Below are 24310 nucleotides of genomic sequence, written 5' to 3'. Positions count from 1 at the left end.
AACTACCATCTACCGGTCCACGCTCACAGATTATACGTCCTGGCTCTAAAAATGTCTTATTTCATATTCTTGCCTCAGTTGTCTTCCCTGTGCAACTGACCCAGCGTGCAATGATCGGAAGCCTCGCCGTGCAAGCCGCGCTTCATCACGTTGACCGAAACCTTCGGCCTCCGTCACCTGACCCTGCCTATGTCTCCAGGCCACTGCTCCAGGTGTCACCCCACCTGCGGCTCCCGCGCGTGCACAGCTGAGCCCGCCTCCGCCTTGGTTCATCCCACTTCCTCTACCGCACGGTCTGCAGACGGCACACCTCGCCTCCTCCAGGAAGCGCTCACTGAGCCCCGCATCTCAATGTCCTTCTCTTCACGGTTTTCTCCCCCTGGGGGACTGGAACTTTGAGGGCAAAAGTGGGTTGCGTTTCTATTTGCAGCCCCCCGTCCTAAAAAGCTTCTGACGTACGTTAAATGTTCCTTACCCGTTCGTTGAGTTAATGAAAGAACAGTGAAAATAAATGAGCATGTGGTCTTTAACTCAACACAAAAAATATGATGGTGGTTCCCTATCTGTAATTCATCTGCTCACCCCTCGGAGTCGCAGGAAACTTTCTCTGAATTGGAATTTCTCCAGGCCACTGTCGCCCATTCTCCTGCCACTTCCTACAGCGCCCATTCGCCTCAAAGGCCCCTCGGTGCCACCCTTTCCCTTCAATCCTTCTTTTCCGCTATATTCCAGATTCCAAACTCCGGGGGAGGAGATTTAAGGCATTATCTTTTTTCTTTTTTTTTCTTTTTTAATTTAAGCATTTACTGAGCTCTGTGTTGGTGCCAGGTGCTATAACAAGATGGGGAGTTCTTTGTTTTGTTTTGTTTTAAATTCAGGGCTATCTCATTTAATTCTCATGACGTCATGAGGTGAATATTAATATCCATGTTTTTATAGATGAGAAAATTATGTAACTTGCCCACGGCCGCATGCTGATGAGAGGTGACGTGGGCATCTGATGGACCACAAGCTGGAGACGGGCCTTTTCCTGCATCCCAGCGTGGGGGGTAAGGGCACATATTGGAGGCTGGTTGTATGTTCTTTCTGTAATAAATCTGGTGTATTCCACAGACCTGAGATAGTTTTAACACCACAGAGTAGTTCCATCAAAATGGGTGAAGTTTACCTTTGATCAGAGATAAAGGCAAAGAAACCCCTGGCTTTAAATTAAAACCACATCGATGGGAAAGTAATTTTATCACCCAAGCCCGCTTTTCCTGTGTTTTGAAACTGTGAGACACCCGAGTGCAGGGGAGGGGAGCTGGGGGGCTGCCCCGGGGATGAAATCGCCGACTCCTGGGCTGATCACGCTGCCAAATTCATCTCAAAGAAATCCACTCGGGCTCAGACCTTTCACAAAAACAACTCTCATTTTTAAGAACGGAAGAGTTAGGGGATTTTACATCTCCTTACAAGAAGTTTCCACCACGGGCTTTAAATTTTAGTTTTTATTCAGAAGCCCAGCGTGCTTGGTGTCGAGAGCTTCCCGGGAAGCTGCGCGCCCTTTCCCACGCGGAGCCGGGTTTACTCTGACCGGGGAGCAGCACCCTCTCCCACCCAGACGGCCACGGCCACGGCCACGGGGCCCTCCCGCAAAGGGACGCCATGCAAAGGGACGGACCCGCCGACGCCGCGATTCTGAGCTCTCTGGAGGAAACGGAAAACCAGAGACGTGCGGTCTGGAGTATTAGCCTCAGATTCAAGCGACTGCTCTGCAGAGGAACAAGGATTGATCTGGAGCTCGGGCCCCTTCAGGCCAGACCCAGGTTTCAAGGGGCCTGATCTCCTAGAATTCTGGAGGCCTCCTGTAAGGAAAAGAAAGCAAAATCGCCACCACACGCTTAAGAATGAACATGAAGATTTACCTAGAACGAGAAACGAAATCACACGTTATCAATTTGATGATGCTGACATTAATCAATTTCATGAAGCTGCATTTTTTTACAACAAACAAAATCCCCCCTCAAAACCACATAATATTTTTACTAACACCCTGCTGAGACAGTTCAGTACCGCTTTTTGTACAGTTTTTAGATGCATACCCTTTTTAGTCACTTCTTCCTATAAATAAAGATGTTGCAGGCCTGGCCGGACAGCTCGGTGGGTCAGAGTTGTCCCATATGCCAAGGTTTCGGGCTCCATCCCGGTCAGGGCACATACGAGAAGCAGCCATGATGCTTAAATAAGTGGAACGACGAATCTCTCTCTTTCCCCTTCCCCTCTCTCTCTAAAAATCTATTTTAAATTATTTTTTAAAAATTTTGTAATATTTTCTGTAGAGAGAATAAAAGTTAATTCTTCTTCAGTTTACTTGATTAAAACGTGAGGTCCTCGTCAACACTAATAGTTGAGTCATCCCAAGTCTCATGGATCGAAGACAAACCATCCCCACTGCTTCCTGTTCCAAATTCCTGACCCACGGGACCTGGGAGCACAAGAAAATGGTTCTCGTTTAAGCCACTCATTTCTGGGGGAGCCAGTTACACAGAAATAGTAACTAGAAATGTTATTCTTCTTAAGTTTCTTTCCTGTGCCTTTAAGAATATATTTCTTACTGAAATGAGTCACTGACTTCTTGGATCAAGAGGAAATGATAAACAGCATGTCTGAGATTCTGAGATTTTCTTTAAGGAACAGAAAAACAACAGGTCAGCGACATTTCTGAACATTAGCCTCACATGTACAGTAATGAACTCCTGCTCCCCCCGCCCTCCCCGTAGGTAACACGGGGGCATCTGGAGGAAGAGCAAGTGAAGCTTGAGGACTGACACGTGGACCACTAGTCTTGCCCAAGTAAAAGTGCCACAAATCAGGCAACCATCAGAATTTTAAATCTGCAGAAAATATGTGACACTCCTGCGGATGAGAGGGATCCACACACAGCCCCCTTCAGCTCTCACTTTGAGAAAGGGGGCGAGGGGTGTTGGTTCTTCTGGGCATCTTTTCTCTACCAGGTAAATTAACAGATACTGGAACCAAATCAGTTCCAAGTGGTCGTCAGACATGACGTTTCTTCTGAAACATGGGGTAGAGCACGTGGTGCGAGAACTACATTTTCTGGGAGACGGCAGCAGCCTCCGGAGGAACAGCTCGGGGAGGTCCTCCAGGCCGAGCCAATACCTGCATTTTGGTCCAACATGAACAGGTTGATCTTATAAATCCTTGCAGATCATAAATTCCTCATTACTGAGTTTTCATTTGGGCTGCCCTCTTGGGTAACAGAAGTCTTCCAGTATTTTTTAACGAGGGACAGGATGGTCTAGCAAATCTGTTTTGCCTTAAAAGATGACGGAATTAGTTTAGTATGAGGCTGGTTGCTCCCAACCTTTCCTCCTGAAAGCTCCATTTGCTGTTTAATTATCTCCCGATCTTGGGTGCTGCAGAAAAACCTAAAGCCAGTGGGCTCTCATTCTTGCAAGGTAACTTGCTTTTTTTGGCCTTCCTGCTCATTAGATCTGTTTCCTCTATCCTCGTAATATAAAAACGTTGCCATTCGTTTTTCTTGGGATGTGGTGAACCCTTCAGATCTGCGCATCTGAGTACTTTTACAACTCCCGAAACATTTGTTAAATTAAATCTAGTTTTTTTACTCTATTTTCCAGTAGGAATATGATCTTAGGTTTACTTTTCTCCCCTCTCCTATCGTCTGCCACGCTGGGTCAGTGTTTTTAACCCTCTCCTCCAGATCCTGGGAGCACGTCTCAGGATGGCTTTTTAAAGCACTGTTTTGACATTCAACAGCATTCTCTAGAATGTGGATTTGAATTGTTATTGCATCTCTAGCCTCTTTTTAATCCCTTCTTTATGGATACTCCCTGCCTCATATTCCGATTCCGACACATTGAGCTCTAAATTCCTCAGGGCATTCCTTCACCTCGGGGGCTTCACAGCAATATTCTTTCCCCCAAACACGTTTCCCGTTCGCGTCATCTGGCGAACTCCTAATTTCCGGGCCCCGAGCTTCAGCACCCTTTCCCAGGGGGCTTGCATGGCCCCCGGCACGGGTGGGGGTGCTGCGCATCCCCTGCGCCCTGCCCCACCCCGCGCGCACACAGGTCGCCCCGCGCGGCGAGGGCCCGCCCCCCGGCCTGGAGCCCCGGCCTGGAGCCCCGGCTCCCTTTACAGAGGCCCACGTCGAACATTCGGAGGCTCTGGCTCTGGAAAGGAAACTTCCCACAATGTACATAACCGCCTTCTAATCGGCCTACTTCCTAAATGTGATGTTTTAAAACTAGTATTTCCTTGATGCAAGGTATACTTGGGCGGCCATTATTTTACCAGAAAGCCGACAAAGAATTAGTGACACCTTGTGGCAACAGCTTGGAAAGCCACGCGCAGCTGCAGGAGCCCAAAGGCCCCTTGTCGCCAAGCTGTGCGATGCGGCGAACCTGCTGGGAAGAGCAACCTGTGGGTACAGCGTCTGCTTCTCGGGTCTCGCGGGGAGGCCCCTTCGCTCACAAACGACCATCGTTTTAACGTGGCTGATACGAAAACCAGGGCTTCTGCGTTTCTGCTTTTGTTTTATTTATCTTTACCGTCGGAAGTATTACAGAGCCCCCGCCCCGCCGCCCCGGGCCTTCCCGGCACTGTCGCCCGTGTCCGTGGGTTAAACACATCCGCCTGTAGCTTCATGCGCGAGTCTCTTCCCACGCAGCCCCCTTCCCGCCGGGACCCGTCGGTCCGGTGCGAGCGGCACCGTCTAGGGCTCTTCTTCAGTGTTTTTCGGTCGCGTCCTCTGTTCATCGGACCCCACGTACAGGCGAGACCCCGTGACGCGTGTCTCTGGCTGCGGCGTCTTTGAGCGCAGACCCACGCGTGACGCGTAACTAGTCGGAGCCCGGGGCGACGCAGTGACCTACAGGCGCCTACAGGAGACCCCGCCCAGCGTCCGCCCCGTCCCCAAAGCGATGTCGGCGGGGCGGCCCTTGGGGCTCCGGGGTCCCCCGGGCGCGAGCAAGAGCGGAGAGAAGAGAGCAGAAAGGAGGGGCACGCGGGCGAGGCCGCGAGCGCGGGGGGCGCAGGGCCGGGCGCCCGGGGCCACGCGGGAACCACGTGTGCGCCCGACCGAGCGTGGGCCGCCTGGGGTGGAGGGGCAGCGGAGGGCCCCGGGAGAAACGGCCCGGAGGCCCCTGTGGACCGGGAGCACGGGCGCCGGGGGAGCCGCCCTCGGAAGCGGGACGGGGCCCGCCGCAGTGCCCCCGGGACTCAGCAGAGGGCGCCACGCCCACTTTCTTGGCCAGAGAGCTGCTAACGCGCAGGCGCAACCGCCGAGGAGGCGCGGGTGGGCGGAGTCAAGAGCCGGAAGTGCCTGGGCGCCTGGATCGCCTCGCAGGACCTGCCCCTCGGAACTGCCTGGAGGCCCCGCCCCCGGGCGGAACTGGGGGTTGCTGGGCAACCGGTGGGGCGCCGCGGGCGGGCTCCGCGCTCCCCGCAGCCCGCCGAGTGTGGCTCCCACCCCTCGCCCCGGCAGCCTCCCTTCCCGCCGCCTCGCCCGCGTCCCGGAACGCTGCCCGTGGCCCAGCGTCGGCCTCTCCGCGGCGCCTCCGCGCCCACCAGCTTCGCAGCCCAGTTCCATCGCCAGCGAAGCGCTTGGACCGCGGCGCGGCCTCCGCGCTGACTGACTGACGGGCTCTGGGACCATGGGCACCTACACCTACACCTACACCAGCCGGCCCCGCGCGCTGCCCTGCCAGCGCCGCCGCTACCGCGACACCCTGCTGCAGCCGTGCGTGAGCCAGCCCGCGCCTGGGGCCCCCGCCCCGCCCGGCCCCCTCCCCCTGCCCCTCCCCTGCCTCTGCTGCACTCTCCGCACTGGCTTCTCCCCTGAAGATCTGGGGGGGTCGGGCAGAAGGGGCAGCGCGCCTCCCTCGGCTAACTTTCAGGGTCGCGCGTTGCCGACATTTCACAAAGTTTGAGTCAACTAATAGTTATTGTTGCCAGCTACGTGTCAAGCACCTTACTAGGGGCACTTACGTATTTTCTTTTAAAAAGTGTGTTTTTATTGGTTTCTGAGAGAGGAAGGGAGAGGGAGAGAAACGTCAGTGATGAGAGTCACGGCTCGGCCGCCTCCGGCCCGCCCCCTGCTGGGGTCGAGCCGGCCGCCGGGCGGGGGCCCTGACCCGGAACCTAACGATGACCTTCTAGCGCCGGGGCCGACGCCCCGCCCCCAGCCCCGCCCAGCCCGCTGCAGACTTTTTCTTGCTGGGCCCAGAGGGGTGAAGCTGGTGGATGACTCCGTTGTGCAAGTGAGGAAAGGTACAGGAGTGTCACACACAGCAGCCGCAGGCCCGGACGGGGCGGCCCAGTCTTTAGGCAAGAACTAGGTGACCCCAAAGAAAGAATTAGGCGATCCTTTCCTTCTGGACCCCAAATTGTGTTTTTACACTAATGAGTGTTTGCAGATATTCAAATATCCATATTTAGAAAGGACCATAATCATTATGGTTGTCTGGAAGTTCTTCCCATACGCCTCAAGTTTTGGAATCAGCAGAACTTCCCAAGAATGAAGGTTCCATGGAAGCAGGGACCTTCCTGTCTGTTGTGTAACTGGGCCCGGGCCTGAGACAGAGCAAGCACTCGATAAAAATGGCTAATTAATGACCCGGCCTCAGCAATGTAACTCTTGATGCTTATTTCGAAAGCTGAGTCCAAATTCATAATTGTTTTATTCTGATGGAGACATTTTTAATAAGTACCTATCACTTTTAAGAAAGCCAAAAATAGAAAATTTAAAACTTAAGAGAGGGATTATTTATATCGTAGAAGGATTCAATTTCAAAAGGTATTCCTTCCAAAAACACTTTCTGGCGCCTTTAAGTGGTTGCTTATAAGTCATTGCTATTAAATCTGACCAACAGATGAAATAATCATTGGTGGTTCGTTGGGAATAGGTTTTTTTTATAGAGTTAGTTGATAAGTTGCAAGAACTTGCTTGTATTGAACTCATCCATTGATTCAAGCCGTTGGAAGGAGTGTGGTATATATATGTGCATTTGACTTTTCAGTTTAAAATTATCCTTATTGGCAATTTTCAATTTACAAAAGTAATATGTGCTTTTTGAAACAAGTGAAAACTACAAAATAAGGATGAATAAAGGCAACGTTAGTTACCCCCTTCCCACCTCTACCCCCACTAATCTGTTGTAAGCAGATTCAGCAATCTTACACTACTAGTCTACACCTCCTGCTGGTGCACACATATATGTAAGCACAAGTACATTAATTAGGTTTAGTTCCAAAATAGAATCACACTGTAACACATCTTCATCTGCAGTTGGCCTTGTCCCTTTTTCACAACTCTAATTTTCTTTTTTTTAATCCTCACTGGAGGATATGTTTTTATTGATTTTAGAGAGACGCGGAGAGAATGAGAGAGAGAAACATCAGTCAGTTGCCCCCGAACGCACCCCGACCAGGGATCAAACCCACAACCTGGGAATGTGCCCTGACCAGAGAAATCAAACCCATGACCTTTTGATGCACAGGACGACACTCCAACTGAGCCACACCAGCCAGGGCTCTGATTTCTTTCTTTTTTTCTAATAGTATGTATACCTACACATACATATTTAATTTTATATACATATACATATTTTGTTTTTTATTGTCTGTCATTCATGCTTGGGTCAATTCTTAGTGCCATACCACCTTCCCTTGCAGACCTGCTCTTCTTCTCCTGCCCTCAAGGTGAATCATGCTAATGGTCTTGCATGAATGCTTCTGTACTTTTCTCCACTCTCATCAGTTTCAATAAAGAAGGGGGTTTCAATAAACAACTTTATGTACTGTCCTCTTTATTTTTATGAGCCAGATTTCCAGGGTGGGGTTGTTAGGTCATGTATATTACTAATATGAACAGATGGAACAATATACCTTTTCTCCAGGAATGTTTAAGCATATCCCTTTTCCCAATTCCCACCAGCAAAAGATGTTATGGGTGTGTGTTTTTCTTTTTGGCTTTTGATAGCATAAAAACTAAACCAAAGTCTTTCCTTGTTATTACATTAATTAGTACTGGGAGGCTTTAATTAAATAAGAGTTATGTTTGGATTTTTCCATCCTAACAGCTGACTGGCTACAATATATAGAACAGATTGAGGGAGAAATTTTGTTCCAGACAGTTAAGAGCCTCTAGCAATAGTCCAGGTAAAAGATAGTGGGGGCAGTGAGCAATGGGCAGATGTGAGAAATATCGGGGGTTAGAATTCATCGGACTTGCTGGATGTAGGGAGTAGGGAATGGGAAAGAACTGTGATGTGTCCCAGGCTTCCAGGTTAAGCCAGATGAGATAGGGAACACTAAAGGAGTGACAAGTTGGAGTAGGAGAGTGATAACTGGTTCAAGTTGCCTTTGAGACATTATCGTCAGGGGTCATTGCCCTATCAGTTAGCTCTTCGCGCCTGGAGCTCAGAGGAGGGTTCTGAGCTAAACATGAAATGGGGAGTTTTAGGTACACGATCTTAAGTAAAGCCTTGAGAATGGATGAAGTTAACTAAGGACAAGAGAAGGCTGAGCCCTGAGGAAATCCTCCAGTACAGGAGGAGCTGGAGAAAGCGCAGAGAAACAATCAGCGATAGGGTTCATCACAGAGGCTCAGGGGGGAGGGCGTCAGTGAGGGAGCCGCAGCTGAGCTGAACCCACCAGAGGTCAAGTACGAACGAGGAGCAGCGCAGCATGGCTGGGCCTTAAGGAATAGGAAGCCGGCTTATCCAAGAGGGTTTCTGTATATGACAAATAAGCAACTTACTACCCTCTCAGAATCACTTCTGGTGGAGACTGTTACTGGTATAGATTGATATTTGATTTCATAACCATAAGTAGAATATCATTTAAAGAACTTTGAATGAAAATATCAACTGTATTGTTCACTATTGATCATTATGCTCTCAAATTAAAATTTTATTAATATTAAAAACAATATAATTTTCCCAGCTGGCATGACTCAGCGGTTGAGCATTGACCTAGGATCCAGGAGATCTTGGTTTGATTCCTGGTCAGGGCACATGCCCAGGTTGCAGGCTTGGTCCCCAGTGGGGGGCGTGCATGAGGCAGCCGATCAATGACTCTCTCATCATTGATGTTTCTCTCTCTCTCCCTCTCCCTTCCTCTCTCTGAAATAAATAAAGGCATATTTTTTTTATTTTTTTAAAAAACAATATAATTTTAAAAGATCTTTAAAGTTCAAGAACAATGAGCATTTTAACTTGTTTTATTAAGCCTATTAATGTAACTTTTCAATCCTTTAATCAAACTTCTGTCAGTTCTTTAGGGTGGGCCCCTTTTCAGTTTTTAATGGTAAGTAGTCTAATGTTTTACAGCCCAAATCCATCTCTGCCACTGACTAGCAGTTTCCTTCCTGAGTTTACTTCCTCTTTTTTTCAAATGAAAATTATATTTCCCAACTTGAAGCTTATTGTGAGCAATAAATAAAATAACACATGTGGAGGGCATGGCATGTAATCAGCATTCCGTAAGTGGTTGTCACTTGTCTCCTTATTTTTTGGACTGTGCTAAAACAAAAATCTATTTCCTTAAAATATTTTTGTCTTCCTCTAAGTCTTATTAAAAATGAGTTGATTTCATAGTTACCAGCAGTTATTTAGAATTTGCTCTTTTACAGAGCTGAAGAGCCTATGCCGTACGGAAACATCATGTATGACAGAAGGGTGATCCGGGGCAACACTTACTCTCTACATAAAGAGCTATCGGTAAGTAGAATTTGAATAGAGTTTTTCCCTATGTGTGGTGAAGGGCCAGTTTATTTGTTGATTTCCTTTCATTTCTAATCTGCTGCAGACAAAAACAATTATAAAATAAATTAAAAATGGATCACTAGAAAAATGAATAGTCCTATAACTATTAAGGAAATTGAGTTTCTAATTTAAAAGTTTCCCTAAAAGAAATCTCCAGGCCCAGATGGTTTCACTGGAGAATTATACCAAACAGGTAAAAAAGAATTTGTGTCAATTCTGAGCAATCTCTTCTGGAAGAGATTTTATGAGGCCAGCATTGCCCTGATGCCCAAATCAAAGATACTGATAACAAAACTACAGGCCAGTAGCTCTCATGGGAGTGTACATACAAAAATCCTCAACAAAATATTACCAAATAGAATGCAGCAATATATAAAAGGAGCTATATACCATGACCAAGCAGGATTTGTTCCAGGAATGCAAAAGTATCCCAGCATTTGCAAATCAGTGTCACCCACCATATCTATAGGTTAAAAAGAAAAATCTCATGGTCATATTCGTTGATGAAGAAAAAGTATTTAACAGAATTCAATACTCATTCATGATACACACAGCAAATTAAAAACTGAGGGAAATTTCCTCAACTTGATGAAGAGCATCCACAGACTACATACAGCTGATCTCATAACTGATGGTGACAAATGCATGCTTCCCCTAGACGGGGAGCAAGGCAGGGACGCCCACTCTCACCATGCTTAGTCAGTGTGGTACTGGAAGTTCCAGCCAGTACTAGATCCAGATCAGAAAGGGAGAAGTAAAGCTGTCGCTAGTTGCAGATTACATGATTGTCTTCCTAGAAAATCCCATTGAATCTACAGAAATACCTAGAACTAATAACTGGGTTGGGCAACATCACAGGATACAAGGTCAACACACAACCACAGTCATATTCCTATATACTAGAAAGGAACGTGCAGAAAACAAAATTTAAAACATAGTACCATTTACAGTCACTTCAAAAACCTGGAATACCTAGGTATAAATCAAAGCATGCACAGAACCTATAAGATAAAATTCACAAAATGCTGTTGAAAGAAATTAAAGACAATCTAAAGAAATTGAAGGACAATCCATAAGCATGGATTGAAAGACTCACCACAGTAAAGATGTTAAATCTCCCCAAATTGATCTGTAAGTATAGCACGGTTGCTATCAAAATTCCAGCAAGATTTATGTAGATCTTGACAAGTTTATTCTAAATTTATATGGAAAGGCAAAGGAATTAAAATAGTTAAAACTTTTTTTTTTTTAATATTAAAGTGGGAAGAATTACTCTACCCTATGTTAAAACTTACCATATGTGATATTAGTAATTGTATCAAAACAGTATTGGTGGAGGAACAGATACATGGACCATTGGAACAGAATAGAGAACTCAGAAATATACCAGCACCAATGCACTCAACTAATTTTTGACAAAGGGGCAAAAGCAGTTCAATGGAGGGAAAGTAGCCTTTTCAGCAAATGGTGTTGGAGCAATTGGACATCCATAGACAAAAAATAAAATTAAGTGAACCCCGAACCTAAGCCTTACACTATAAACAAAAATTAATTCAAATGGCTCATGGATTTGAATGTAAAACTACAAACTTTTAGGAAAAAACCTTCAGAATCCAGGGCTAAGCAGAGAGTTCTTAGATATGACACCCAAAGCACAGTCCAGAGAACAAAACATGGTAAATTGTACTTTATCAAAATTAAAAACTTTGTAATGTAAAAATCCTTATAAGAGGACAAAAAGCTACAAGCAAGAAGAAAATATTTGCAAACCACATATCCAACAAAGTCTTATGTTTGGAGTATATAAAGAACTCTCAAAACTCAAAAGTAAAACAACAAACAACTAATCCAATTAGAAAATGGTCAAAAGACTTCAGCAGATATTTTATCAAAGAAGAAATTTGGATGACAAATAAGGACGTTAAAAATATCAACATTATTAGTCCTTAGGGAAATGCAAATAAAAACCACACTGTTGCACCTTAATATACACCTGTTAGAAAAGCTAGAAATTTTTATTATTTATTTATTTATTTTCATTTTTATTTTTTTAAAAGGTATCTTCATTGATTTCAGAGAGAGGAAGGGAGAGGAAGAGAGAGAGGTAGAAACATCAATGATGAGAGAGTCATTGATCGGCTGCAGCCCACAATCCGGGCCTGTGCCCTGACCGGGAATCGAACCCCGACCTCCTAGATCCTAGGTTGATGCTCAACCGCTGAGCCACGCCCGGCCGGGCAAAGCTAGAAATTTTTAAATAGGGATAATAACAAGTGTTGGTGAGGATGTGGAGCAGCTGGAACTCCCGCCCATGCTGATAGGAATGTAAAATGGCACATTTACCCTAGAATTTGTTCAGTAGCTACTTGTGAAAACTAACAAGCACTTACCATTTGACTCTACAGTTGCACTCTTAGACATTTATCCCAGAGAAATGGGACCTTATATTCACATATAAACCTGAACATGAGTGAATGTTCATAGCAGCTTTATTCATAATAGCCAAAAACTGAAAACACATTCTAGTATCTTTCAAGAGGTAAATGGTTAAGCAAACCTGGTAGGTCCATGCACTCAAGTGCTACTCAGTATCAAAAGGACTAAACTATTGAGACATATAACAATCTGCATGGATCTCAAGGGCGTTTTGCTTAGTGAGAAAAAGCCAGTCTTAAAGCATGACATATTGTATGATTCCTTGTATGTAAGATTCTCAAGACAAAACTGTGGAGATGGAGAATAGATTAGTGGCTGTTCACTAATGTTAGTGAGCAGAGATGAAGATGGGACTTGGGAAAAATAGAAAGGAATATCCAGGGAGCTCCTTTGTGGTAATGAAACAGGCCTCAAATCCGTATTTGGGATAAAATCACATAGAACTATATACACAAACACGAATCAATGCATATAAAAATGTTTCAGGTAAAATGTTCTTAGAATTCTAACTTTAAATATTAAAAGTTTTTTCATGCAAAGTACGTTTGTATTTTCCCACTGTTTTCATATTTCCCTTGGGATAAGACAGATTAACTAGGGAATGATTTCAAAACGAGGTAAGATACACAGTCAAGGCCCTCCAAATAGTGCAGAGCTACGGTGAAAAATTACAGCTTTGATCCCTTAGCTATTGCTTTGTGTATTTGGACAGGCTTTGTTTGGACTGAGGGAAAGAGCCAATAATACTGTAATAACTGTATACGGTGCCAGGTGGGTACGAGAGTTCTCAGGGGACCACTTTATAAATTATATGAATGTCTAACCACTATGATGGACACCTGAAACCAATATAAAAATAATATTGAATGTCAACTGTAAGTGAAAAATAAAAATAATCTTAGTGCTTTTCAATCTCTTAACTGTATATTGAAGTTTATTATACCTGGATGCTATGTCAGTGTACTAGGTTACTACACACGAGGGGAAGTCGTGGTAAAAATACTTGAATGAGGAAAAACGATTTATTAGATGAGATCCTGCACCATTTATTCCACTTAACAGTTGTACTTTCAAGTTACCTTTATGCTTCATCAGACACCTTTATAATTACCTGGCACACAGAACGCAGTGCAAATGGAACTTGAACCCGGCCCCGCCCAGCAGGGAGCCGTGGGTGACAGGCGCTTTCGCGCAGCGCAGCGCTGTGTGCTTTGAAAACCGTTCCTAAGCTTTAGGTGCCTTTCCTGCCCTCTCAGCACGGGCAGGCCAGCGACGAGCGAGTGCAGAGGCAGCAGCTGGCGAAGAAGAGGAGCGCCGCCAGGAAACGGACCCAGGAGCAGCTCAGGCCGCGGACGCCGGAGCCCGTGGAGGGCAGGAAGCACGCGGACGTGCAGACAGGTACACGCCGCCGCCTTCTCGCTCAGCTCCCTGTCAGCGCTTTTCATTTGGCCTTTCTGTTACTTACGTATCTGTTATGTATCCTAGTACTTCCCCAGTTACTTAGTAGAAGTCAATTCATTAACAAAACTCATAGACTCCGTACTCTTATGATGTTGGGCACACATGGCAATGTGAGATGGGCCTTGGTTTTTTTAAAAAATTTTATGACCAGATTAATTCTCTCTTAGCCCTTTTTACATATTTATTTTCCAACTGAGTTTATTTCTCACTTTTTTATAGCCCAGTGTGAATCACTGGGACTTAAGAAGAAGAGAGCGATGTCGTCCAGTTTGGGCATTTTATTTGCTTTTTGAGAGAAGTGAACCTTTCAGATCCGAGCCCTGCTCCTCCATGGCCTCTTCTGTTCTCTCCCCTGGTCTCCTTTCACTCGAGCTCTCCCCAGGGCCACACGGGCTCTTCTAGGCTAGTGCCAGCCTCTTCCTACTTGTCTAACTATTCTCAGCTAGAGGGGCTTTGCTGTTCCTGAGGGTCTAGCTGTTTGCTGACAGAGTGTTGATAGTCAGGCACTACTTGGTGTTCTCCATGGACCGTGTAACCACTCAAGGTGCACCTTGCACCCAGTCAAGATGGTGAGTGGATTCATCAGAGTTATTTCTGGGTAGTAAGAGCGAAAGGAAGAGAAGCAGTCCACGCTTTTCCCCCTCCCTTGAGGCTAAGTCTAGAATGCGTATGTCTGTGATTAGCCAATATAGTTGTAATTCTATGAGAGATACATTTTAATGTTTATGTATATCATCAGAATATTAAGTGATACAATGGTAGCCACCTTTTGTTGAGTATTTCCTAGATCTCAGAGACTTTTCCAGGTCCTTTACCTATGTATCTCCTTTATTATTAAAAGACTCCATGTGACAGATCATTATGATCCCTTGTACAGACAGATAAAGAAACTGAGGCCCAAAGAGGATGTTATTGGCTTGGCCCTATGTTCAACATCTGACTCCAGGTCTCGTGTTCTTTGCATGATACCACGCAGCCCTTGCCTCATGTAAACGTTTCCTAAGGTGAAATTTGTTTTTATATATCTATTTATAATCTATTGGCTGTTTATAATCACATAGCATAGTAACATGGGGCATAATTTTTTTAAATATCCAAGAATTTTTAAATCTTTATATGTTTACTATCTTAGAACTCAGTTTTATAGGTGGGTTATTAACTTTCCACCCCATATTATACATTGCATCTTTTATACATCTATGGTTTTAGTTTCATTTTCACATATAACACTCAATGCTTTCTCAGCATTCAGTAAATATTCCAGCCTGCCTGCCTGACTACTATGGTCTTCCAAATATATAAAAATGCTTAGTACAACGTGTGAATTGAACCCCTCACTTGAGCACTTTCTAAGTCTTATTTTGATCCATTTAATTCTATTTTGAAGGAGCTGAAGTTTCAGATACAGGTATATGCTTGAATAAACCAGAATTTCAAACTCAATGTATATGGTATTCTCTTAGAATTATACCTTGAAGAAATTGCTGACCGCATAATAGAAGTTGATATGGAATGCCAAACAGATGCATTTTTGGACAGACCACCAACACCACTCTTTATTCCTGCCAAAACTGGCAAAGATGTGGATACCCAAATACTAGAAGGAGAGGTATAGTACATTATTTGGACTTCCCTCTATCTTCATTATAAATAGGTAAAGTTAGGTTTAGTTAAAATCTTAATAGGCGTACAAACCACTACACAATCAGAAAGATTCTACTTACTGGATTTCTTTCCAAATTTATCTCTAGTAGTTTTATCCTAAAGTACCCAGAAATATTTTGAAATACCATGTTCTGATTTCCCCTCCTTGCTGATCAGAAATAAAAATCATTAGCTGTTGTTTTTTACTTTCATGTGTCTGCATACTTGCTTATTGTATAACTACAAGTAGATTTGTACCAAATAAAGAAAGCTAATATCTCTGGTATAAAAGATTCTATTAGTTGCTTATAGATTACACAACTTTTGTGAAGATAACCTATGTTTAAAGGCAATGCTTATGTGCAAAATGACTTAAACAAGGCTTAAGACTTGAAGGAACTTGAAAGAACTGTCACTGAAATTGAGAAATCAAATAAGTCTTCTGCGCAAGCTACACAGAAGAGTGTATTTGCCTCTAAATCCTAGAGATGAATCATATAATATCCATTTTCTTAGTTTTTCAACTGTTATCAAAACCAACCAGTAAAAACCGAGTAGAAAAGGCAGGGAATAAGAAATACAAGGATATTTCTCTTGGGTTTAGAGTTTGTTTGATCTTAAAATTGTTGAGCATCTGGGCTCATTTTGATGACTGCATAGATCTTTTTATAACTTTGACTTAATGCATTTTGCCTGTAAACAGAGTGCTATTCTGTGTGCCTCACAGGGCTGTTTGGGGGATTAAAAACCATAAATAAAGCACCAGCACTGTGTGTGGCACACAGAAGACCCTCAGTACAGAGTATGTTGTTACTGCCACCTTTCTAGATATTTTTTCATTGAGCATTTTGTTCATGATTGAAATTTGAAGTTTGCTTTGTTTTATGCACTTAAGCTCTTTGACTTTGACCTTGAAGTTAAGCCGATGTTAGAAGTTCTGGTGGGAAAGACCATTGAGCAGGCTCTTCTGGAAGTGATGGAGGAGGAGGAGCTGGCTAACCTGCGGGCCAGTCAGCACGCCTACGAAGAGCTGCGCAACGTCGAGCTCGCCGAAGTCCAGAGGCTTGAAGAGCAGGAGAGACGACACCGAGAGGAAAAAGTAGGGTTTTCCATTTTTCTTTCTTAGACGGCCTTTTGGTTATGTAACAAATGATGTTGAAAATTACACATAGCATGTTGTAGAGTGAAAGATCTTTGGAAATATGCTAGAAAAGACCTATAGTATTAGTTGTTCAGGTCTTTCCTGTTCTATAGATCATAGAGCCTTCATGAACTGAATTATGTTTTTTTAAATTCCACCATATATTAATGTACCTAAAATTCTTAAATGAAATAATTTAAATTACATATGTCCCAACTGAAAGGCACTTTTAACTATCAAGCGCCCAAGTGAAAGACAATGTCGATTTGCCCAAAGTTAGTGGCAGAAAAGGTGGAAGGGAAAGGGGAACATATCTGAGATAGGTGGGGGGCAAGAAGCAGAGGATCTGAGTAGGACTCTGGGCTTTTTCTCAGGGCCAGACCCTTCTCTGTACCCTTAGGGATATGCCAGAATCACTCGGGTCCTTATAGAACATTTCCTAGATTAGAGGTTTTTAGAACCTTTGATAAGGAAACTTTTGGAATCCAGTTTTTAAAATATGCCATGAACCTCCAGTTAGGAAACAGTAGGCTTAGTGTGTCTGGCAAGAACTGTCACCCTGTGTTGTGCACTGAAAGAATAAATTATAAAGGAATGCCTGAACACCTAAACCAGTTACAGTAATTTCCCCAAGAGTCCCACTTACTACCCAGAAAGGCTGCATTGCTGAGACATTCTACTCCATAACTGATCAAGGGGACGTTCAGTTTCACTCCAAAGAGAATAATTAACTGCTTAAAGAGCATATGGCTTACAGTAAAGGTTGTATAAAAGCAAAGTTTTTGTTTACAAATATAAAATGAGCACTGGCAAGATGAGCTTTGTTGAAATAATCAGTGAAATCTATCAAAGAATACTTATTTTTTAGTTTATTTACTATTAGAAAATATATTATGAAAAAATGAAGAATATAAATCATCTAGGTTTATACTTGCTTAAACTTTGAAAATAGACTCAAATAGAAACTATATTAATGTGTTCACTTGTACATGGGAGTGGAGAGGACAGTCCATTAGCTTTATAGAGATTGTATAGTCTACAAGAACCAACAGCAACAAACAGGGGTTTTACAATTTTTGGAACTTTATGACTCCAAAAAATCATTGCAAATGAGTCAATTCACTGGCCCAAGTTCTTTCCTGAAGACATTTAAGCAACTATGATTTTCACATGAGCAATACTTTATGATACTACTGTGTAAAAATGCATATAACTCTTAAAATCCCTTGATATCATCCATACAGTCAAACATGTGTGTCTTGAAATCGTTTTACTTGAAAATGAATCTGGAGGTAAATTTTGCCGTAAGCTCCCTCTCTGAGTTCAGTACCTACTAGCTGTTGAAATTCATTAAAATCTTGATGGAAAATATGAACCTTTAATAGACAGGCACCTTGCTGGCCATTCTCTTGATAAAAATAGAAGTCCAAATCCTTCCTCGCTAGCTTCATGCCTTGGGCTGGGCGGACAGCTGGGTCACCGTGAACTCTGTCTTTGTCTGGGCAGGAGCGGCGGAAGCAGCAGCAGTGGGAAGTCTTGAACAAGCACAAGGAGACGGAGCAGAAGATCGCCGCCCGGGCCTTCTCGCAGCGCTACCTGGCCGACCTGCTCCCCTCCGTGTTTGTCAGCCTCCGGGAGGGGGGCTACTTTTTTGATCCCGTTGAAAGAGGTTTGTGGAGGTTTTTATTAGATTAGCTGTGTCACAGTAAGCGTCGTCTTAACCGTTCAGATTTATCTCCTGCCCACTTTTATTTTGAAATGGAATCTTTCTATATCTGAAGCAAATTGAAAAGTCACTTACAGTTGTTTTAAGTAAAAACTGTTACTAATAAGTATATTATAAAGATCTTGATCTTAGGATGCTAGTTTGTCTTGATTCAGAAGCAACATTGGACAGTAGAAAGAAATATGGACTTTATGTGGAAAAGTGTGAGCTCGGGACCCAGCCTCATCATTAAATAGCTTTGTGGCCTTCAGTTTTCTTACTGGGAAATGAGGATTACTTAGGAGTTCAGTGTCATAATATATACAAAACTTTTGTAGGCTGTAGAGCGCTGTGTATATGTAAGTTGTTGTTATTAACTTTTTCTCAGCCGATTTCCTTTTCTAATCAAAAGCCTTTGGAAGCAGTGATTAAGGTCACTTATTTATTGAGTGAGGCATCGGCACCATCCCAGGCACTGCATTGGGTGTTGGACATAAAAAAAGGGAGACCTGGTCTCTGCCTCCTCAGACCCAGACCGTCAGCGTCCCCACAGAGCCACCTCTCCTCAGCTAGTCTGGCCAAGTAGACATCAGTGTTGCCATTTTCTCATTGCCACCCATTTTCTCACCGCCACCCTTCTTCCTCAGGCTCAAAGTGCTTAAATCCACAGCGCTGTGTGTGCAGGTCCTATCTCAAATGGCTAACAGTATTTGGGGATGTTAGTAATGTGCATTTTCGCTTATTACACATTCAATTCATACTCAGAGGTCAGATTACACACAAATATTATTAGTTTACATTTATATTGTACTTTCTAATTTATATAGTGTTTTTCGTACATGATACTTTGTGACCCTCCCAGTTACCCTGTGGGATGGCTAGGGCAGGTTAATTCCCATGGATTCCCATTGCCTTGTTCCGGACCACTCACCCGGGAAGTGCCAGGCTCAGACTGACCAGAACTCCCACCCTAGGTCCTGAGCGCTCTCCAGGTTTCCATGCCACCATCTTGCTGTGTTAGTCACAGGAGCCAGCAACCTTTGTTTGTCTTGTGAATTTCTGAAAAAATCCTTTATAGGTCATTTAAAAGCTTGTAAATAGATTCATGCCTAGCTTGAAATTATTTATAGTAATGAATATAACACTTTATCACACTGTCATCATCGCACTGAAAAATAGAAATTAGATGCCTACCTCAAAAAGCTATTTTTGAATATTAAAATGTGTATTGTAATGGACCATATTTTTAAAAGGCTTACACAGTAGTGGGTTTTCACTTCAGTTTGAACAGCTTTATCACTATGGAAACCCCTAGTCTCTAGAGGGCCTCTTCTCAGATGCCCTCTGACCTGTGTCCTCTGAGTCTGATGAGCTGCCGTTAGGCGCCAGGCTTCAGGCGGGGGCCTGTTTTCACAGGTTGCTCAATCCCAGGCTGGCGTTGCATGTAGACTGCACATCTGCTCCCGGGTCCACAACCCCCCCCTCCCCTTGATCCATCTCAGGCCACCTGTAAAGTCAGCTCTGAAGGCTTTGGCTCCAAGGAAGGCCTCATAGTTTGAAAGTACTTTTTCTACTGTAATAGACAGGAAGTGGACCAGAACATAGAGAATGTGGCAAAACTAGTGCTCTGTGAGTCTATTTAACATCTTGTGTTAAAAAAACAATGCCGACAATATTGCCGTTGTAACATTAGGGGGAAAGCAGACTCTTCCTATCTGTAATGATTCGTAGAAATTACTTAATGATTAAAGTTAACTTTTTTATCGTAGATATTGAGCTAGGATTCCTTCCGTGGCTAATGAATGAAGTTGACAAAACCATGGAACACAGCATGGTGGGAAGGACAGTGCTTGACAGTAAGTTATTTTTTAAGTCATTTCTCAAATTTTTCAGTAGAAAGAATAAATGGAAGAAAGATGTTAATTTGACAGTTTTAGTTCTTAATTTTTCAGAATATCAATTATATTAACTAACCAACATACAAATTTTTACCCTCAATATTATTTTTGGTTCTTCTGTAATTTAATCAGAACTAATCCCTTTTGTCATTACTTTGTAAATGACACCTTGTTGAAACGGGCATTGACCGTAACTCGTATTCCATTCGTTAAGTGGCTTAGAAGGTTAGAGCCCTGACTTCATATAAAAGGCTGTGATATACGGACGGAATGAGGCCTGGTAAATGTTTTACATGCATCATAAGCGAGCATCATGACTTCTAAAATATCAAAAACCACAGTGACCTCTGTACATACAATTTTTCAGTGTTGATCCGAGAAGTGGTTGACAGGAGACTGACAATGTACGAGCAAAAGGCGGCCAAGCATCAGCCCCTGAACCCCGAGGACGGGCTCGGCGGTCCTGGAGCAGTGAGACACCCGTCAGTGGGGCATGACTTCCAGGAGCAAAGTACATCACAGGCACAGAGGCCGCTGCCAAACCCAGACTCCCTGCAAAGGCCATCCTATGATGGAAGGCCGTCCTATGATGGAAGGCCTGAAGAGAGGCTGTCGTCCCAAGAAAGGAAGCTAATCGAAGAAGAGAAAGAAGACGAGGAGCCGATAGAGCTGAAGAGGTCCTTAGGGAGGGAGGAACAGCTGCAATCCCGGGGATCCTGGGAGGCTTGACATGGCCCACAGCCCACCAGCCCTGCAAGCAACCAGGTAATGGCGGCAGGCCCCTCAGGCTCTGCAGGTTATGTTGAATTTAGGCAATGGGTCTTTTTGTCTAATGGACTTGGCAAATCGAATATGTTGAAATAATAAAACTAATAATAAGTGAAATTTAAATACTTCATTTATTTAATAGTAGAATATCTAAAAGTTATAACCCTAATGAGAATTATGCTTAATTACAAGTTCCCCATTATCGCTATATATAACTAAAGAAGTCTTTTAAAAAAAAAATGTTACAACTAGGATATCACTACCGTTAAAAGGTATTGGTAATGGTATTGGATTGGTGTCTATAATTCTTACTTTGAATTAGGGCATATTTATCTTTGTGTTTTAGTGACATTAACTTACAAATTAAAATGTAATAAGTTGATAGTTTAAATGATATTTTTCTTTTTTTCATAAATCATGAAAATAGCATAACTGAAATATATGAGTTAAAAGGTACAATAATGATATTATGTTTGCTTATAAATAAAATCAATCAAGACACTTAAAAGTTTGAAATTTCAGGATAAAAATATCTTAAAGATAACATTTAAACAATTTTCAACTTATTCAAAAATAGAGTTTAAAGCATGAATAGCCCTCGCCGGTGTGGCTCTGTTGGTTGGGTGTTGTCCTGTGCACTGAAAGGTTGCTGGTTCGATTCCCCATCAGGGATATGCCTGGGTTTCGGGCTTGATCCTGGTAGGGGGTGTGCAGGAGGCAGCCAATTGATGTTCAGCTCCCACATCAATGTTTCTCTCTCTCTCTCCTCTCTCTTCCTTTCTCTCTCTAAAAGTCAATTTAAAAATTTTTTTAAAACATCAATAAATTTTTGTCAGTATGTACACATAATTTTTATAAATATTGAATATTTTTATAATAATTGTGTATATTATTGGCTAACATTTTAGATTATATTGATATCCATATTTACCACTAGGTGTCAGTAAAATCCTGAAGTGAAGTTAACTTGCGTCCAACTTCATACATAATTTAATGACCATAAAGAGACCTTAGTAGAAGACAAAGTGTTCAAAAATAGATTGTATTCCTTGGAGTCTTTAAACTCACAATACGTTTTTTTTATATACATCATTTTTTATTTTCAGTTACAGTCAACATACATTATTATATTAGTTTCAGGTGTACACCCCAGTGATTAGACATTACATAACTTAATAAGTGGTCATTATAATAAATCTCACACCCATCTGACACCATACATAGTTATTGGAATATTATTGACTGTACTCCCTGTGCTGTACTTTACAGGCCCGTGACTGCTCTGTAACTACCAATTTGTACTTAATCCCTCCCCCTCTCTCACCTACCCCCCAAACCCCCTCCCTCCTGGCAACCTTCAAAACGTTCTCTGTATCTATAAGTCTGTTTCTGTTCTGCTTGTTCGTTTATTTTGTTTTTAGGTTCAGTTGTTGATAGATATGTATTTATTGCCACATTTTTTATCTTCTCTTTTTAAAGAAGATCACACTGAATATCTTATCTTGCCCTAAGTCATCTGGCAGCTCTGTAGGGATGTTAGTGGACTTCGTCCTGTATCTCAGACTCTTAAAATGTTAGTTTTAGGATAGACCTTAGCTGTCTGTTCTTCAGTCTTCCCTCCCTTACAGGATCTTTACCAGGTGGTCCTTTAGTCTTGTTTAATTCCTTCAAAGGTAGGCCTTTCACTTTATGAGCTGCTCTAGAACAGCATTTCTGTCTTTAGTTTTTTCTCCCAGGTCTAGGCTGTGGTAAATGCTCAGTCAACTGCACTATAGGACTGTTCCCGTTATTAGAAATTTATGTTATACTGAGTCAAAATCTGTCCCATTATAGCCTGTTTTTTAGTCATAATCATTTGGCAATGATTATGGTGGAGGGGGACAGAATAATTTTATTACCATATCAACCCTATTCTATACTCTGGCAAGTTTTTCCTTCTTAACAAATTTTTTTCTCCCAGTGAAAATCACCGCTCTTCCAGTTATTCCTTATACGGCATAGTTTCAAAGCTCCGTCATTCTCCATCCTGGTTACTGTTTCCTAGAAACTCCTACTTGGTCAGAGTCATCTTAAAACAGGTTTCCCAGAATCGAGTCCTTTGCTGTAGAGGTCATATGACTCAGCAAGGGGTACTGTAGGGCTACTATTCCCCATGATTTGTACATCTCCCACTCAATTCTTCTCAAGTCACATATCTAGAAACTTCATTTTTAGAACCTAGGGGAGAAAAAGCCAAAATGACTTCTGAGCAGTCACAGTGTCACAAAGTCCACACACTTTGCAGCAGGCCAGGCAATCCTGTTCTAACTTATTGCTGACCTGTGTGGCTATTTGATTATTAACTTCACAGAATACTAGAAGTAGCATATTAACAAGGAGAAGGACTTCTGTGGGAAGGCCCTTGGGCTAACAAAGCAAAAAGGCAGAAAAAAGGGCAGGAAAAAAGCAGATAACTCTCAAAGCACAGCAGTCTGGGACCAGAATCGAATATTCCTCAGCAGGTCCTGAATACATCATTATATAAGAGCACAGTCAGAAATTATGGAAGAAGTACTCCTGGAGTGGTGGGGTACGGACCTCTGAATATCTGCTCCTCCACAAAAGTGATGAGAACACAGGCAAAAATTGTCCAAAAAAATCAACATTTTCCGAACTCTGGAAATTAGCCAAAGATTTGCAACAATGAAGAGCACTTATTCAAGAGGAATAGCTGCATCTTCGTAAGAACAGTAAGCTTTGTGGCATCTTAACGTGCCCTATTTCTATCTCATTCTATTTGAGCCTTGAAAACCTACAGACTCAGAACCACAGTAACTGAGAAAACCAGCAGCCTAGCAGCCACCAGAGGAAGCAAAACAGACCGAGAGCTCCCCAAAAGCCATATCCCTAGAAAATTATCGCCACTTGAGTTCCCTGGAAAAGTTCACTTACAGGGCTTATCTTTATTTGACCTGACTCAGAGCTTGCTCAGTGAGGAAAGTCCTAACACCTGGGCATTTGTAAAAAAATTTTTTAAATCAGCAGCAATTATTTAATATCACAGCTGCCTGAGGCAGAAATCCCAGTTGGAACAAACAAGAGGCTGGCCCACAACATTGAAAGGGAAATCTGGGGATTGAGATGTTCATAGGGGGCTTTGAAAAGCTTCAGTGCATTCCTGGGAATCTATATGCAGGGTACTTTGTAGGGCTGTGAGCATGCCCAGAAAGACGTGAGGGGACTCATCTCTGGCTGACCTTGATGTTCTGCTTAAACAAGTATTGAAAGCTAAGTCAGAGCTGTAAACTGCTGAAGTATTGAGGGCATGTCCCAACACACCAAGAGCCCATCAGCAAAGGGTGAAAGGCTTGCTGGTTCTGGGTATTTAAGAAAATCTCTGTCTAATCATTAGCTGGTGACTAAGCTAACTGAGCAGGGACTTATTTGGCAGAACGCAACAAAGAATACAAATTTACAGAATTTG

General features: G+C 43.1%; 1 protein-coding gene across 1 annotated transcript; it reads left to right on the top strand.

The window, feature by feature from the left end:
- The first annotated feature begins 5580 nt into the window (after positions 1-5580).
- On the top strand, positions 5581-22059 carry RSPH3 (radial spoke head 3). The gene is made up of 8 exons (XM_087817724.1): positions 5581-5767; positions 9662-9749; positions 13487-13628; positions 15155-15300; positions 16231-16434; positions 17983-18145; positions 19951-20037; positions 20447-22059. Exons 1-8 carry the CDS (start codon positions 5682-5684, stop codon positions 20806-20808), a joined length of 1278 nt encoding a protein of 425 aa, XP_087673850.1. The 5' UTR covers positions 5581-5681; the 3' UTR covers positions 20809-22059.
- Positions 22060-24310: the final 2251 nt, after the last annotated feature.

Source organism: Miniopterus natalensis, chromosome 5 (genome assembly GCF_054644295.1).
Source record: "Miniopterus natalensis isolate mMinNat1 chromosome 5, mMinNat1.hap1, whole genome shotgun sequence".
Lineage (NCBI taxonomy): Eukaryota > Metazoa > Chordata > Mammalia > Chiroptera > Miniopteridae > Miniopterus > Miniopterus natalensis.
Note: the sequence above shows the minus strand (reverse complement) of the source record. Positions and strands in the feature narration are given on the sequence as shown.

Excerpts from the sequence above, each read along its gene's own strand:
- RSPH3 (XM_087817724.1), top strand. The coding sequence starts at position 5,682 with ATGGGCACCTACACCTACACCTACACCAGCCGGCCCCGCGCGCTGCCC. Across the intron at positions 15,301-16,230 it reads CCCAAATACTAGAAGGAGAG|CTCTTTGACTTTGACCTTGA; the intron begins GTATAGTACATT and ends TATGCACTTAAG. Across the intron at positions 20,038-20,446 it reads GGGAAGGACAGTGCTTGACA|TGTTGATCCGAGAAGTGGTT; the intron begins GTAAGTTATTTT and ends ACAATTTTTCAG.